General features: G+C 46.0%; 1 protein-coding gene across 10 annotated transcripts in view; it reads right to left on the bottom strand.

Moving 5' to 3' along the window:
- Window positions 1–2,538: 2,538 nt before the first annotated feature.
- The window catches only part of RIPOR3 (RIPOR family member 3), a 156,868-nt gene continuing 141,782 nt past the window's right edge, over window positions 2,539–17,624 (bottom strand). For all 10 annotated transcript variants that reach the window (XM_053250826.1, XM_053250823.1, XM_053250824.1 and 7 more), the window contains 6 exons: window positions 16,814–16,975; window positions 12,146–12,304; window positions 11,115–11,317; window positions 8,610–8,693; window positions 6,521–6,611; window positions 2,539–4,570 (listed from right to left, as the gene is read on the bottom strand). In XM_053250826.1, coding sequence (XP_053106801.1) covers window positions 4,470–4,570; window positions 6,521–6,611; window positions 8,610–8,693; window positions 11,115–11,317; window positions 12,146–12,304; window positions 16,814–16,975 — 800 coding nt within the window. In that variant the 3' untranslated portion in view covers window positions 2,539–4,469. The remainder of the gene's footprint in view (window positions 4,571–6,520; window positions 6,612–8,609; window positions 8,694–11,114; window positions 11,318–12,145; window positions 12,305–16,813; window positions 16,976–17,624) is intronic.

Below are 17,624 nucleotides of genomic sequence, written 5' to 3'. Positions count from 1 at the left end.
CCCCCCCAAAAAAAATTCTTGGTAGAGATCACAACCCCACCCCAAATGGCAGCCAACTTTGCCTCCTTCCATAGCTGCAGTGGGGATTTTGCATTGGGAAGGAAGGAGAAGCGGCATCAGTCTCTCTTCCACCTGCCTGTCATAAGTAAGTCTTGCTGTCAGCATTCGCCTTTGAGCAAGTCTGTCCTTGTGTGTTTAGCTGCTATAAGCAGTCCCCGTGGTAGACTGCAAGGCTGTTTTCAGAAGCAGCCTAGTCACCCCACTCTTGTGAATGGCTTCTATAGTGAAGAAATGCTTTGAGTGTCTTTGAGTGTGAATGGCAGGATAACCATATGTATGGTGAAAGATGGAAAAAATGCTTCTGGATAGATAGATGATAGATAACTTTTCAACAAATGTACTCCAAGCACTTAAACAGAAAAATAAATATTGAATAAGATGACTCTATTCCAAAAGGGCTCACAATCTAAAAAGAAACCTAAGGTAGACACCAACAACCACCACTGAAGGGGTGCTGTGCTGGGGCTGGAAAAGGACAGTTGCTAAATATAAAACAATCACCATTTTAAAAGGTGTCTCTTTGCTCAGTTAGCAGGGGTAACTCTTACAGGAGCAAGTCTGCTGAGTAAGATGAAAGGTCTATCTAGTTTAGCGTTATGTGTCAGACTAGATCCTACCTCATGGGCAGATTCCAGATGGTATCTCTTGGAGACTGTTGTTCTTCAAAATCTGCAGTTTTGTATAGTGTCCCTCAGGGCTCCATATTGTCTCCGACGTTGTTTAACATCTACATGAAACTGCTGGGAGAGAGCATCAGGAGATTTGGTGCAGGGTGTTATCAGTATGCTGATGACACTCAAATCTATTTCTCCATATCAGCATCACTGGGAGAATGCATAACCTCCCTAAATGCCTGCCTGTAGGCAGTAATGGGCTGGATGAGGGGAAACAAACTTTAGGCTGAATCCAGATAAGATGGAGGTACTTATTGTGCAGGGTCAGAATTCGGGAGATGGTTTTGATCTGCCAGTTCTGGATGGGGTCACGCTCCCCTGGAAGGAACAGGTGACAATCTGGGGGTGCTTCTGGATCCCAACCTCTCCCTGGTGTCCCAGGTTGAGGCAGTGGCCAGAGGTGCTTTTTATCAGCTTCGGCTGATACACCAGCTGTATCCAATTCTTGAGATTAACGACCTGAAAATGTTGGTACATCTGGTAACCTCTAGGCTGGATTACTTCAATGAGCTTTATCTGGGGCTGCCTTTGTATGCAGTCCGGAAACTGCAGTTGATCCAGAATGCAGCAGCCAGGTTAGTCTCTGGGTCAACTAGGAGAGACCATATTACTCCTGTGTTGAAGGAACTACACTGGCTGCCAATACATTTCTGGGCAAAATACAAAGTGTTGGTTATTATCTCTAAAGCCCTAAACTGCTTAGCCCCTGGATATTTAAGAGAACGTTTTCTTCGCCATGAGCCCCACCGCCTGTTAAGATCATCTGGAGAGGTTCATCTGCAGTTCCCACCAACTTGTTTGGTGGCTCCTTGGGAACGGGCGTTCTCCTTTACTGCTCCTGGCCTTTGGAATGTGCTCTTTGTTGAAATTAGAGCCTCCCCATCTCCAGAATCTTTTAAAAAGGCACCAAAGAAACATTTATTCATCTTGGCTTTTAATTAGATTTATGGTTTTTAAATGTTTAATGTTGGTTTTAAATAATTTTAATGTTTGCTTAAATGATTTTAATTGATTTAGTTTTGATTTTAATAGGTTTTATTTTGATGTAAACTGCCCTGAACCATTTTTGGAAGGGCGGTATATAATTTTAAAAAAAGTTTTAAACCATCCTTTCTATGGCTGTTGCTGATGTCTACCTTCCTTTTTTTAAAAAAAATTGTGGGCCCTTTTGGGGGAGAGGAATAATCTTTCTTTCCTGTGTGCTGAAAAGCAGTATATAAACAATAGTAATAGTAGTTGACATGGAGCAAGTGCGAGTTAGGTCTAACAAGAAAGTGCTAGGCTACAATTTTTTCAGTATCTTCTCAAACAGGACAAATAGGCTAATATAGTGTACAATGGTCCATGTGTGTTTAGCGCAATGCATGCACTGCTGCATCTTCCTAATGCAAGTTTGGAAATGCGTGCTTCTGGAAATGCCAGAACTGCACAGGGGATTTGTGCAATCACGCAGCCATTCTTTCCCTGTACAATCGCACAAGTCTCCTTGTGCAACTGCAGCATTTGCACAGGTTGCTCTTCCGTAGCTTGGGAAGATGCAGCAATGGCCACATTGAGTGAAAGACACACAGCATGTTACATGGTATTTCACCCACACGAAATATGTAGCTGATCCTCCTAGCCTGCAAGGCAGTGGGTAAGTCTGAACTGCGAAGGTCAAGAACCCCAGTTGGATGCTGTTCCTGTGACTCCTTTTGGTATCTGCCTTCTGCTATTATCAAATCTTGGAATATTGGAATTTCTGTATTCCAACATGCTGGATCCCCTGCGTTTTATACAAATGACAGTTGGAAGAAAAACACAATTACAGTTAACACTTTAATAAACTTCTTTTTAAAAAATGTAAACCAACCCCAGCAATAAATACCAGAAAGTATAAAGCGCAATATACTGTATCAAATATGTACATTAAAAACCAAGGGCCCTGATAGGAGCCTCTATACACACGCGCACACACACACACACGGAGTGTTTCCCACTATCATCAATGCAAAAAGCATCTCGTGCACTCAAAGTTGTTTCTGCCATTGTTGGCCACAGTAGGCACAAAGTAGGCTTCATAGCCCTAAACCAGGCATCCCCAAACTGCGGCCCTCCAGATGTTGCTGAACTACAACTCCCAGCATCCCTAGACACAATTTTTTGTGGCTGGGTATGCTGGAAGTTGTAGTTCAGCAACGTCTGGAGGGCCACAGTTTGGGGATGCCTGCCCTAAACTAACCATGTTTTCTCTGAAGTCTCACTGAGTTCTATGGGTAACCTCATGTTAAAGATTGCAGCTGCAGGAGTAGTTCCTGGCTATGATCTAAACTACTCTAAAACCCAAGATTGGGTTCTCAACGGAAGAGCAAAGTTTCTCAATTTCTATCATTACTGTTGGTAGATAATGGAATGTGGGTTTAACTTTGCATAGTAGGACATGAAGTCAGAAGTGGCCCCATGTTTTACTTTTTCTTTGCCTAAGACACCAATGTCTTCATATTTGTTTTCTCCAGTAACCACAACAAGGCAACTGGGAGGAGATTTCAAGGGCATTTAGCGGCTAACATACCACACAGCCTCCCCCATGCATTCCGCGTAATGTGGGCACAGCTTCCCCTTCCTAATGGCTAATGCGAATGCACACGCTTGTGCAAATGCCAAAGACTTGGACAACTGCATGCCCATTATTTCCAGAGGCCGTCTCCTTGCGCACTTTCTGTGTTTGCACAAGTTGTCCTTTTGCAACTTGCATTAGGAAGACGCAGCAGCGCCTGTGTTGCGATAAATGCACGTGGGAGGCTGTGCAGTGTGCCAGCCACTCAAGCGAATAACTTTAGAAATCTGTGTTTGAAAGTCTTAGTCCACATGCTTGAATGAATAAATGTAAAAATTATGATGCCTCCTTTGCATTTTAATTGTTACTACATTTCTTTTTACACATTTCCTCCAGGGATCTCAGGGTGTCATAGGTAGTGCTTCCCCCTGCTTTTTTTAAATCTTTACAGCCCTGTGAGGTTCATTAGGCTACAATATACATGACTGGCTCAAGTTTGAATAGGGAGCTGGACCTGCCCAGTCCAAGTCAGTTGCTCCATCCACTACACCATACTGCCTCTCTCTCCTTTAGTGGCATTGGCTGCCATTCAGAGCAAGGATGCACAGATGCAGCAAGAGAAAGTCTAACGGGGCTTTCCAACTGCGTCTGTGAACTGGGGAAGTGGCAATTTTCAACACCCTCCCTATCCCCAGAGAGCCCCTACGCCACCCTAAAATGGGTCTTTTATTGCTGCACAGCCCTCAGATACTTTCGGGTGGCACAGAGGGCTTCCTGGGGGAGGGGAGGGTGTTGAAAATTGCCACCCCAGCCCCCCACTGCAGTTAGTTGGAAAGTTCTGTTAGGTTGCGTTCTTGCTGCACTGGTGCATCTCGCCACACTCCCTGAGTGGTGTTTCCCACCCACCCCCTCCCTCGGCTTGAACTTCTTGTGAATCTCTTGTCAGTCTTAAAAGAAGCTGCTCTGGTCTCTTTTCCTCATGTGGCGAATCTGAGACCATATTTCACAGCACCCCAGTGCATGATTTGCCTATACCTTATTAATCCAGATATAGAGCAGGCTTAATGTTTGTTGATCTTAAAGCTCAGTTCAGACCGCTTTATACTTCATAAGCTCTCTTCTGCACTCTGCAGCCTTTTGTGTGCTAATAAAAGGAAGTGTAGGCGGAGCAAAATAGCTGGCCCTCCAGGAGATACTGGTTAAAATACTGTAATTTCAATTTCAGCTTCTTGATACATAGTATCCCGCAGTTCACAACAAATTTTGTCCATTTTCTCAAAGGCCAGTCTGCCTTTTTCACCTGTGCAGAAAGAGACAGATAACATGGGGGGTCAGAAGTCCATTGCTCATGAACTATAAAAGCAGTTCTTCCATAACTCCACTTAGCTTCCAGGTGCTCATAACATCTGCAGTGATGTCCAGTTCAATCACATGGACATGTTTTATTGCGCACATAAAGTTCAGGATGTGTCTCAACCAGCAATTCTCAAAAAACCAAGCCATATTTAGCAGTTGAAGTATTTACTGAGCTGAATAGGGATCGGCCAGGGTTTAAAAGAATATATTTAAAAGCAATGGTCTTCAATATATACACATAAATTATAGCACTGGTATACAGGCCACCTAATGGTGCAGCAGGAAATGACTTGACTAGCAAGCCAGAAGTTGCCAGTTCGAATCCCCACTCGTATGTTTCCCAGACTATGGGAAACACCTATATCGGGCAGCAGCGATATAGGGAGATGCTGAAAGGCATCATTTCATCCTGTGTGGGAGGAGGCAATGGTAAACCTCTCCTGAATCCTACCAAAGACAACCACACAGCTCTGTGGTTGCCAGGAGTCGACACCGACTAGATGGCACAACTTTACCTTTATACAGAAAGGGCAGTTCCTCATGGACTCACTTCTTTTTATATTTAGGATTGGCACATCAGTGTGAAGTACCCATGGTTTTCCATTCACAATTCTCACATGTGGAACAAAGTTCACACTGCCTGCCCCAGAAATGCAATTTGCCTCCTCTCCCCACACTCCGTAAATATTTTTTTCACTGGTGCCTTCACTGCTAGTGCCATGGCAGCAAAAGTTCAACCCTATGTCTGTGAAGGAGCCAGCACTGACTGGTAAGTCAGGCAGCTGCTAGGAACATGGGAAGCTGCTTTCTACTGAGCCAGACCCCAAATGTTGTAGCCTTGCCTCATAAGGAAGGTGCTCCAGGCCCCTGATCGGCTGCCCTCTTCCGCACCTTTTCCAGTTCTACAGTGTCCGTCTTAAGATATGGTGACCAGAACTGTACACAGTACTTCAAATGTGGCCACACCATAGATTTGTGTAAGGGCATTATAATATTTCAATCCCCTTCCTAAAGAACCCTAGAAAGTAATTTGCCTTTTTCACAGCTGCCGCACACTGTCAACACTTTTAAGGAGCGGTCCACCACAACCCTAAGATCTCTCTCCTGTAGGCTTTACAGACAGGGCTTTTACTTCAAATCCCCTCTGGATTGGAGTGTGCCAGTCCACATATTAGCTGCATTTACCCCAATGTCTCTGGGCTATCAGGGACCAGTACAGACAGGACTCTGTTTCCCCCCGAATTACTGTTAAGAATTACTGCGCATTCTTGCTTGGCCTGAATTATGTCTGGGGTTAAAAAAAAACCTGATTCGGTACTTAGGAGGGAGGAGAGGGGGCGAGGGAGAGCGAGAGAGAGAGAGAGAGGAACCTGAATGAATGGAGTGCTACTCTCGCTCCCTCTGACAAATTGACAACAAAAAAGGTCTCTTGCCTGTAATTGGTTGGATAAAAAGCCCGGAGCAAGCGGTGGGAACACACACAGAAAAAAGATCTTCAGGGATTGCAGAGAGATGATGACCCTATGTGAACTGTCAATTTAATCCTCCAAATTAAACAACTGTGAATCTGCTGCGAAGAAGATTCGCTCTTCAGATACCTGCGGCATGAAGCCATGTGTGAATAACGACCTGGTCAGTCACCGACAGCTCAGACTCCATCAGTGGAATTGTGAAATTGGCAGGCAGGGGGTTGGTTGACCCAATATGCATCACTTTACATGCTTACCTTGAATTGCATTTGCCATTTTGTCACCCACTCACACAGTTTGAAGAGATCAGTTCTGCAAGCTATCATTCCCCGCACCGCAGCCTCAAAGAGAGGTGCTGCTCCTTTTAAAATTGCTATGCACACTCATTTAGAAATCCTTAGGCAAAAGATTGTTGAAGCATTTACCAAACGAGAGAGTCGTTTCTCGGGCAGCATTCCGCACTTCTTCTGTTTCTGAGAGACACAATCTGGCAATTTGCTCTATACTTTCGATGCCCTGTTTTGTTAAAAAAAAATAAAAAGTGCAGCAGCAGCTTATTAATCATTTCAGTCTGTTTCCCCAGCCTAACATCAATGCTTTATTTCCTTAGTGGTCAGCCTATGGCATGGGAGAGACTGTTGATAATCCTGGGGAAGAGCAGGAGAGCCCTCAAGTATACCTATGACATCGAATTTGGCCTCTGCTCCAGTGTGTCTCTCCAGTGCCGTGCTTCTGCCTGCACCCCAGCAAAGAAGGGCTCTTTAGTGCTTCTGAGGCGCTGTTTTCCCAGAGTCAGCTGGAAGGCATTCCCCATGACCCTTCATACAGCACAGTATTACTTAAAGTGAGGCTCTGCTATCGCTCAACATCTGTCCTCATGGCCAAGCTCCTCCTGCAATGCTTCATCAGAACCAGGTCCCATTCAGCTAAGATCCCCTGCAACTTGATGGCTGTTGTTAATAGTTTTAAATAGTTTAAGCTGGAGAGGAGAGCTGGTCTTGTGGCAGAATGCATGACTTGTCCCCTTTGCTAATCTGGGTCCATCCTGGTTGCATATGGATGTGTGAGCACTGTCAGATATTCCCCTCAGGGGATGGAGCCGCTCTGGGAAGAGCATCTAGGTTCCAAGTTCCCTCCCTGGCATCTCCAAGATAGAGCTGAGAGAGACTCCTGCCTGCAACCTTGGAGAAGCCGCTGCCAGTCTGGGAAGACAATCCTGGGCTAGATGGCCCAATGGTCTGACTTGGGACATGCTCTTCCCAGAGCAGCCCCATCCCCTAAGGGGAATATCTTACAGTGCTCACATGTAGTCTACCATTCAAAGGCAACCAGGGTGGACCCTGCTTAGCAAAGCGGACAATTCATGCTTGCCACCACAAGACCAGCTCTCCTCCCAGCAAATCTTGTACTAGCTAGAAGTCTAATTCCATCAGGTTTTCCATTCCCTCATACAATGAAACAGTTCTGTTAATTCAAAATCTAAAAAAAGAAAAAGCTAACCAACACCCAAACCTTCAGATCAACATAGCTTATATAGCACCAGCAATATGCATCCTTACCATATTACAGTGCTAAAAGCCAGACTGAGCACAAGACAGAGAACAGCATCTTAAAGAAGAGGACTGACACAGGGCAAATGAAGAATCCAGAGGTATAATCCACTAGAAATATGGACACAAACCCCAATAAAATGTATGCCTGCATTGCCAGAACATCTGCTTGAGCATTAAAAGATTCCAAGCAAACCAAACTGCATGTGCACTCAAGGCCAAGGGTTAATGACGCTGCACCTTTTGCAGTGCTCAGTTCTGTGTGTGCAACAGAAGCCCTGTGACCCAATGAGGGCTAAAACACTCACTTGGCAAATGTTTTCACAAATATATACAGGGACTGGCGATTTCTAAACCTGGGTCCCCAGGTATTGCTGGACTACCATTGCCATCACCCCTGGCCACAATGGCCACCAGACAAATGCCAGAAGCATGAAGAGCACAGAGGTGTGAGCTTCTCAGCCCTGGGTTAGGGCTTGTCAGTGTGCTCTTGCAACTCTGCTTGTGAGTCTAGCGTCCCTTTTCTTGACTGTCTGAACAGAGGTTTAGTTACATGAGGTTTAGATATGCCTTTCCATATCCTCCATCAACCACTGACTCCTTTCCATTCACCACAATCAACCCCAGAAACATGGAAGTGTAAACTGGTGCCCTGCATTTTGTCTTCGTACAGGAATTCTCAAACTTTGGTCCCCAGATGTTGTTGGACGACAACTCCTATCATCCCCAGCCATAATGACCAAAGGCTGGGGATGACAGCAGTTGTAGTCCAACAATATCTGGGGACCTAAGTTTGAAAACCTCTGTCTTAGTAGTTTGGCTTTAGAAAATAAAATAATATCCAGTATTAATGCCAGTTTTGGAGACTCTTGCACCCTCTGCTGGCTGCCTGCAAAACAAAAGTGACTTTGCATGCATGGTCAACTCTCTCGACAATCCAGGAAAGAACTTTGAAGGCACTCACTCTGAGGTTTTTGAGGGCCAGACATGCGGCTTGCTGTAATTTTGCATCCTCATTACTTAAGAAATCTGTGTAAAAAAGAAGAGCCTGGAAAATACAAGAAGACATTCCATGACTTTGTCGGTTGTTAACATTTTACCAAATGTATTTTCTGTTGTACCAGACAAAATAACCATCATCATCACTACCTCCCCAAGTGCACCCTGGTCCATGGACCCCCCCCCCCCCAATGAGTGCCCAGGATAAGACACATGCTGATCTCTATATTGGCCTCCTATTTTCATAATGGCAAGGTAAGTGACTTAACTCCCACCCAACCCTGGATGAAAATACATACACACACCTGACACTTAACAGTATCATATTGGTTTTGACCTTTAAAGCCCTTAACGGTTTGGGCCCGGGATACCTGAGGGACCGCCTGCTCCCAAGGGTTGCTGCCCACTTGACGAGGTCATCTGAGGGGGCTCTGCTCCGGGTGCCGACAATGAGGGAGGCTCGGTTGTCATGCACGTGGGACAGGGCCTTCTCTGTTGCTGCCCTCAGACTCTGGAATGCTCTCTCAGTGGCTATTCGCTCCTCGGCCTCCATCACAGCTTTTAGAAAAAGTGCAAAACTTTGGCTTTTTGCCCAGGCATTTATTTGATTCTCTGCTGCTGCTCTTTATAGTCTGTATTGCTTTTATGCTTTTGTTTTAAATTTTTAATCAGATTTGTTTAATATTTTTTTCACTTAATATTTTAATTGTGTCTTTTTTACCATCTTGTGTTTAAATTTTTTGCTGTAAACCGCCTTGGGATTGCTTTAATGAAAGGCGGTATATAAATTTAACAATCAATCAGTCAATCAATATTGTATACTGCCAACCAGATCAAGCCTAGATGTTGGCATCTAGGATTGGGCATGACATCTGGGTATGGCAACCAGCCTCAGAACTGATAATGAAGACACTGAAGTGGTGGGTAGCTTCTGCCTTTTAGCATCGACCATCAACAGTAAAGGATCCAGCAGTCAAGAAATACACCGCAGACTAGGACTTGGTAGGGTTGCAATGAAGGTCTTGGAAAGGATATTTAGATGCCGTAACGTGTCTACACTTACAAAGATTAGAATCATTCAGACAATGGTTTTCCCCGTGACATTCTATGGATGCGAAAGCTGCACTTTAAAGAAGCAAGATTTTTAAAAAGAACTGACGCTTTTGAACTTTGGTGCTGGGGAAGACTTTTGAGGATACCATGGACAGCCAGGAAAACAAACAAATGGACTATAGAACAAATCAACCCAGAATTTTCACTAGAGGCACAAATGACCAGGCTCAAACACTATCATACTTCAGACACATTATGCAAAAACCCAGCTCCCTTGAGAAGTCTACAACGCTGGGAAAAGTCGAAGGAAAGAGAAGAGGATGACCAGCAGCAAGGTGGATGGACTCAATTATGACAGCAATGAATGTACCACTGAGAGACCTTAAAGGCCAAGTTTAAGATAGATAATCCTGGAGAGATCTATGTGGTCGCTAAGAGTCAACACCAACTTGACAGCACTTAATCAATCAATCAATCAGATGTTGGAACCCAGTAAGCCTAAGACCAAATCCAGCCCCCAGAAGGGGGTGATTTGCACCCCCCTTGCTCTCCCTCCTCTTCCTTGGAGGAGAAAGCTTTCGCATCCATAGAGTGTCATGGGAAAACCATTATCCGAATGATTCTAATCTTTGTAGGTATAGACATATCACGGCATCTAAATATCCTTTCCAAGGCCTTCATTGCAACCGTACCAAGTGCTAGTCTGCATACGAGGAGAGCTGGAATTCTGGTAGCAAGCATGACTTGTCCCCTTAGCTAAGCAGGGTCTGCCCTGGTTGCATATGAATGGGAGACTAGAAGTGTGAGCTCTGTAAGGTATTTCCCTCAGGGAATGGAGCTGCTCTGGGAAGAGCAGAAGGTTCCAAGTTCCCTCCCTGCCTTCTCCAATATAGGGCTGAGAGAGATTCCTGCCTGCAACCTTGGAGAAGCCGCTGCCAGTCTGTGCAGACAATACAGAGCTAGATAGACCAATGGTCTGACTTAGTATATGGCAGCTTCCTATGTACTCCAGAGAAGAGACAGAAGGCGGTGGGAAGTAGAGAACAAGTTGGCTAGGAAGTAACAACTTGGGGGCAGTCCAAGGTGCTGCCTTGCCCCATGCCCCTGGGAGTGTGGGGGCCAGTCCTCTTTCAGAACCAGCCCCTGAAAGCTTTGAAAGTGGCAGCGGGACAGGAAAGTGGGAAGGTTGCCGCATGCTTCCTGCAAGCTTTGCGATGACTGCAAGGCAAGACACCCCTTGCATAGCTTGCAAGTGTCAGATCAATCCTGAAAAGCTACTCCAAAGGCAGATATCTGGAGATGGCTGTCGTAGCTCCGCTTGGCCTTCTCCAGGGTAAACACAGGCAGCTATTCCTCATCTGCTAAATGCCAGGGGAGTGAATGTACAAAATACCGGGGAAGGGAGGAGAGCGGGTACCTTTTCCCTGAATTTCCGATTGGCTGCTGCACGAGAAAGGCATGATGTGGCTGCTTTGCCTACACGGTGGTTTTCATCGAGTTGCAGAAGTGCAAGGAGCTGCAGAGTCTGTGGCAGGGGCTGTAGCTGGTTCAGTCGCTGGCCTTTCAGCTTCTTAATTTTCTTCATCCTCCCGGGATGCTGCAGGTCCTCTGTCAGCATCACTGAAAGTGGAGGAATACAACCATGAATGGAGAGGCTCTTCAAAGCTACCTCCAGTTTTGTATGCCATCCCTCAGCTGTGTGGCTATTAAGATACAGGGCTAAATAATGCTTTTTTAACGTGTTCACACATCGACTGGATTCGTGCCGAAGTCTGTGAGAGATATTGGGGAGCACTTCACACACGATTCAGGTTTTTCACTGCGCATTAGAGCCTAGCCCAATTTATGTCTGGGGTTAAAAAAAAAAATCCACTTTTTGCACTGGGTTTTTTGGACAAATTTGAAGTTTCAGTAAAGCCTTGCAGTAAACCTGCAGTAAAGCCTGATGTCTGGGAAAGCTCCAGGTGCAGCAAACTGGACACGAAGGGAGAGGGGGAAGTGATTTTCACATCTCTCCTATCCCTTCAAAAGCCCTTTCAACTTGTATAAATATGTGCTTGAGGGTCATGCAGCCCTCAGGAACATATTTGTACAAGTTGAAATGGCCTTTGGAGGGAGGGGAGAGATGTGAAAACTGTTCCGCCGCTCCCCCTCTGTGCCTGATTCACTGCAGAAAGGAGATTTCAGCAGAGGGATACTGCAGACTCCTTGTGGACTCACAGCCCTTTGTTTTAGCAACTGACGGAGCATTGAGGATCATCTCACCCATTACTAGCAACATTAGGAGCAGGCACACCATAGGACCATCAAATTTGCCATGGAACATGTATTTCTATATTTTCCGCACAAAGGAAAATGCTGTGCCTGGGAGGCACCGAAAACTCCTTCCCCGCCGCCCCACCCCCACCCCCTGCCATGGTACCCAACCAAATCCTGCCACCCATTTACCTTCTTTGGCGAATCTGGCCAAATATTTTTCCAAGTTGCTCACGTGCTGCTTCTCCAGGTAGCTGTAAAACTGGAATAACGTCACCGATTCAATTGGGAGGTTTGCCGAGGAAAAGAGTATGCTACCGCCAACTATCTGCTCCAGGAACATCTGCAAAACTGAAGGGGAATGTAGAGAAATGAGGTGTGGGATATTTCCCATAAGTGTATGCTGCTTATGTGTGTTTTAAATGGAAATAAGTGTAAGGCAAGCAGTGCTATCTAAATCCAAGATGCAACATGGGAGCTTAAATTCCCCTGAATACATGTGAATATAAAGCTGCCTTCTACTTACTCAGACATTGGATCATCTAGGGTTGTCTCCTCTGGCTAGCAGTGGTTCTCCACCACCTCAAAGATGCCCTTCCCCCAGTCATTCTACATAATCCATTTAGCAAAAGACACCAGGGATTTATCTTGGGACCTTCTGCAGGCAAAGCACATGTTCTACCACTGAGCAACATCCCCTACACACCAAAAATCTGGCAAACACTAACAATCCAATGTCAGGACTGTGTACCCACCAGGCATTGACTACACACTTTCAAGCCTACCCCGACTTAAGCTTGACAATCCACTTAAAAACAAAGAAGTTGGAATTCTTAAGGTTTTCAGAACTGAGTTAGGAACATAGGAAGCTGCCTTAGTCCATTTAGCTCAGTGTTGTCTATACTGACCAGCAGTGGCTCTCCAAGGTTTCAGGCAAAGAGCCTTCCCCAGCCCTACCTGGAAATGACAAAAATTGAACCTAGGACCTTCTGCATGCAAAGAAGACATTCTACTGCATGAAAAGCAGATGCCCCATCCCCTAAGCCAAGGCTGCACAACTTTGATCCTCCAGCTGTTCTTGGACTACAACTCCCATCATCTCTACTGGGTGCTGTGGCTGGGGATTATGAGAGTTGTAGGACTACAACTGAAGGGCCAAAGTTGCGCAGACCTGCCCTAAGTAGACTATCTCACAGAAGATAGTGCTCACATGTAGGGCATTTGGATGGGTGACTCTTCTTAGCAAAGGGGACAATTCCTGCTCGCTACCACAAGACCAGCTCTCCTCCTCCTCAAGATACCAATACCCATTTCTGCACCTGAAATAAGTCCACATAATGCACAGTCCTGTAATAAAGCTGATACTCCACTATATCCTAAGTAATAAGGTTAGTCTCTTCTTTATTCATCCAGTGCACAGTCCTAACATGGATTCTGAGAAATCTCTTCTCGGTCTTAATGGGAGTGGGGTGGGGTGATTTGCACAAGAATCCCATTGAAATGAGCTGTATTGTCTTCACTGTCTTGGATTGAAGACACTGTATTGTCTTCACTGACTGGCAGCCCTACCTGAAGATGCCAGGGATTGAACCTGGGACCTTCTGTATGCAAAGCAGATGTTTTGCATACATTCTGCCAGTGAGCAACAGCCCCATTCCTGGATTTCATACTGTACTCAGATACACAATCACAAGCAGAAATTATGGTGAAGGCCAGTTGCTGACAGAGATGGGTCCAGCCATTTCTGCCCTTTTCCCAGCCTCTACAATCCAAGAAATTATTTGAATGCACCAAAGTGTACTAGTGTAGCACCAGCTGCTAAACAGCTGAACAGAAAATCTCCAGTTTACCTTACCATGAACTTATGAGGCAACCATGGGTCCCTCACATGTTGTTGGTCTACAGCTCCCATCATCTCCAGTCAGCAATTGTGGCTGTGGATGCTTGGAGTTGTAGTATGGGAAGCCAAGATTGGGAAGCCAAGATTGGGAAGCTGCCTTCTACCAAGTCAAACCGTTGGATCCACCCAGCTCAGTATTGTCTACACAGACTGGCAGCGGCTTCTCTAAGGTTACAGGCAGGAGTCTCTCCCAGCCCTATCTGGGGTTGCCAAGGAGGGAAATCTATATATATAAAACACTTAGGTCATACATGGCAAGTCCTGCAGTGTTAAGTGCATGCATGGCGAGAGAGAGAGCTGGGGCAGCATGATGGTGGCACCCAAAGCGGGTGGCAACGAGGGCGGCTCAGAGTGGCCGAGCAACTGGAGGACCCCGACAGGGCAGCCGGTGCCTTAGCCAGAGATGAGGAAGAGGACGTGGAGGAGCAGGAGGGCGGCAAAGGTTGCCTTACTGGCACTCGTGCTGTCGGTTGGAGCACAACATGGCTGGCAGGAGAGCCCCAAGGGCAGCAGTGGAGAGGGGGGGGCTCTGGCACTGGTGGCCCTTCTTCTGGGTTGGTGTCGGCATCATCGCTGCTGCCATGGCTTGCCTTCTCCACTTCCTCCTCAATGCTAGCCTCGGAGCAATAGTTGTAGGCATAGCAGGCCGGGCACAGTAAGGCAGGAAGAGGAAGGAGGGCTGGCCGTGGGCGCTTGAGGGGCTTGCACAGGAGGTGGCAGCAGCGGCAGCCAGGAGCAGCAGGGAGCAGGGGGAGGAGTGCAACCACACTCTGGCTGGCTGAGACACCGCCTCTCTAGGCATTCCAGCCCCACGAGCTGGCGTGCTCCTGGGGGTGTGACAGGGGAGAACGGGGCGGTGGTCTTGGCTGGGAAATGCCCCCCACCAAAGGGGTTGGCACTGGCAGGTTGGTATTTGAAGAAGAGATGAAGGCGATTAAGAGGGAAGCCTTAATCTAGCACGCCAATGCTCTGTGCCAGTCAAGCTATTTTATTTTATTTTATTTTATTTATCATATTTATATACCGCCTGAAATGTGCATCTGCAAGCAGTGTACACAATCTAAAACACGACAACTATAAAGCAGAGTAAAAACAATTAAAACAATTTCACAGAATAAAAAGTTAAAACAATCTCATGGGATAAAAACAATTAAACAGTTTAAAATTAATTCCAGTTCAAAGCCTGAGAAAACAGACATGTCTTGTGGGTCTTCCTAAAGGCAAACATGAGAAGGAGATGCTCTTATTTTGAAGCATATTCCAAAGCCCTGAGGCAGCCACAGAGAAAGCCTGGTCCCGAGTTGCCACCAAATGAGCCAGCGGCAACTGTAACCAGACCTCTCCAGATGATCTTAAGAGGCGACAGGGTTCATGACAGAGAAGGCACTCTCTTAAGTAGCCTGGACCCAAGCTGTTAAGGGCTTTATAGGTAACAACCAGCACTTTGTATTTCACTCGGAAACATATCAACTGCCAGTGCAGTTCTTTTTAAATAGGTGTTACATGGTCCCTTCGGGTTGTCCCAGAGACCTGTCTGGCTGCCGCAATCTGTAACAATTGTACTTTCCAGATTACATACAAAGGCAGCCTCACGTAGAGTACATTACAGTAGTCAAGCCTGGAGGTAGTCAAGCATATGCACCACTGTTTTAAGGTCATTCACCTCCTTATGGTGCAGCAGGAAATGACTTGACTAGCAAGCCAGAAGTTGCCGGTTCGAATCCCTGCTGGTATGTTTCTCCGACTATGGGAAACACCTATATTGGGCAGCAGCGATACAGGAAGATACTGAAAGGCATCATCTCACACTGCGTGGTAGGAGGCAATGGTAAATCCCTCCTGTATTCTACCCAAGAAAACCAGATGGCTCTGTGGGCGCCAGGAATCGACACCGACTCAACAGCACACTTTACCTTTACCTCCAGAAACAGATGTAGCTGACATATCAGCCAATTTTGAACCTTCTTCTCAGAACGGCCCCATCCCCTAAGGGGAATATCTCACATGTGTCAATTGCAAACCATGACAGAACTTGCTTAGCAAAGAGGACAATTCATGTTTGTTACCACAAGACCAGCTCTCCTTCCTGCCACAGGCAATCCACTCTCTTAGACTCAGCCACTGCTCTCTAATACAGGGTCCATGTAGGACCTGAGCTATCCTAAAGAGTCAGAGGTGCACCTAGGTAATTTTGGAGCCTGGACCTAAAGGCCTTTGGAGCCCCACCCCCACAGACAGTATTTTTAACACATTTTAACACGACCATACTACCTGGGACAGACTAAAAAGATCTGGGGGCCCCCAGAGGGTGTGGAGGCCCTGGACTTCGGCCCGGAAGTCCAGGGGTAAGAGCGCTTCTGTGCAGAGTTGTTGTAAGCATTGCTGAGAAAATATATGTGAAGTGCCTTGAAAAAGCATGCTGAAAATGATGTACCATCACAATTATTGTTATGATGATGACATGGCAGTGATTTTCTCCTATTGAGGTCATCAAGTCACACAATAATCTTCTCCATATAGCTGTGCACCAAAGGACACATGGTGAAAATAAGTGCATGTTTTATAGGTGCTTCCCTCACGAACACAAAGTAATCTGAAAAATATTTAACTAAGTGTTTATTCAGAAACTGTATTTTCTCCTTCTCCTTCCCCTCTCTTTTGCTTTCTGACTCCACCTCACACACTCTACAGGATCCCCACTGGGACAAACTTCTAAACAACAAAACATAAAACATACTGGACAGAATACAACAGTGCACTTGTTTATTTGAACAAGCATTTCACACCTTTGGATCTACTCAGGTCCAAAACTGCTGCCAAAATATAGGAAATTCTTGTTGGTCTGAATTCCTCTGTTATGACTAGAACAAAGTCTGCATTTGCTAAAACCAACAAGGGACCAGCACAGACCAATGTAATCTGCAATCATGCATCGTATCTGCCAGAGGAGAGACAAGTACCTTTTTCCAGGTGTCCTTGATACTTCTCTTTGGTTTTAAACATCAATATATATTTCAAAGGGTTCCAAAATCTCTCTATCGGACAGAATAAAATGCTTCCCTGTTCAGTGCACTCACTCCAGATCTTCAAGCAGTGCTTCTGCTTTTTAGCTTTATGAATAACTGCAAAAAAAAAAAAATTAGAGTGTGTAAGTCAACAAAGAAGCTGGAACCCATTTTCAATTGAATATCAGATTGCATGCTTGAGAATAAATCAGTGTAGATCTGTATACCTGCAAATACACAGACACATACAGACAGGGATGTATAGATGGCTGCATATATTAACAAATTATAGCACTAGCACTTTTTAACCTCTGTAAAGTCTGATCCAAAACCCTTTGCAACCTGAGTCAGTTGTTGCCTTCTTGTGTGTCAGAGGCTGCATTCAGATGTTATGGCTAACCGGAGGTAAACATGGCCAAAGTTTCAGTTTGATGCTCCAAATCGCGCAGAAGACATTCGCCAAACCGTGGCCTACCAAACTCCAGTTGCAGGAGAGGGGAGCCCTTCCCTGCTCCTCGGCCGCCAAGGCCAATCCCTGCAAGCTCCACAGCCAGACTGTGGGCAAAGCATCAGCCATCAGCATGTCAGTGGGGCAGCTGCAATTAGGGATGTGCACAAATATCTTCGGCGCCGGCGGGGGGAGTACTTTAAGGGCGGGGGAGGGTGTATTCACCCCTCCCATCGCATTTCCCTCACCGGCGCTCTGTTATCTTTAAGCCCCTCGGGTGGCAGCATTCCTCTCTGTCGCCCCGTTTCCCCCATCAGC

This window comes from Hemicordylus capensis, chromosome 4 (genome assembly GCF_027244095.1).
Source record: "Hemicordylus capensis ecotype Gifberg chromosome 4, rHemCap1.1.pri, whole genome shotgun sequence".
NCBI classification, from domain to species: domain Eukaryota; kingdom Metazoa; phylum Chordata; class Lepidosauria; order Squamata; family Cordylidae; genus Hemicordylus; species Hemicordylus capensis.
This window is presented reverse-complemented; position numbering and strand designations above follow the sequence as displayed.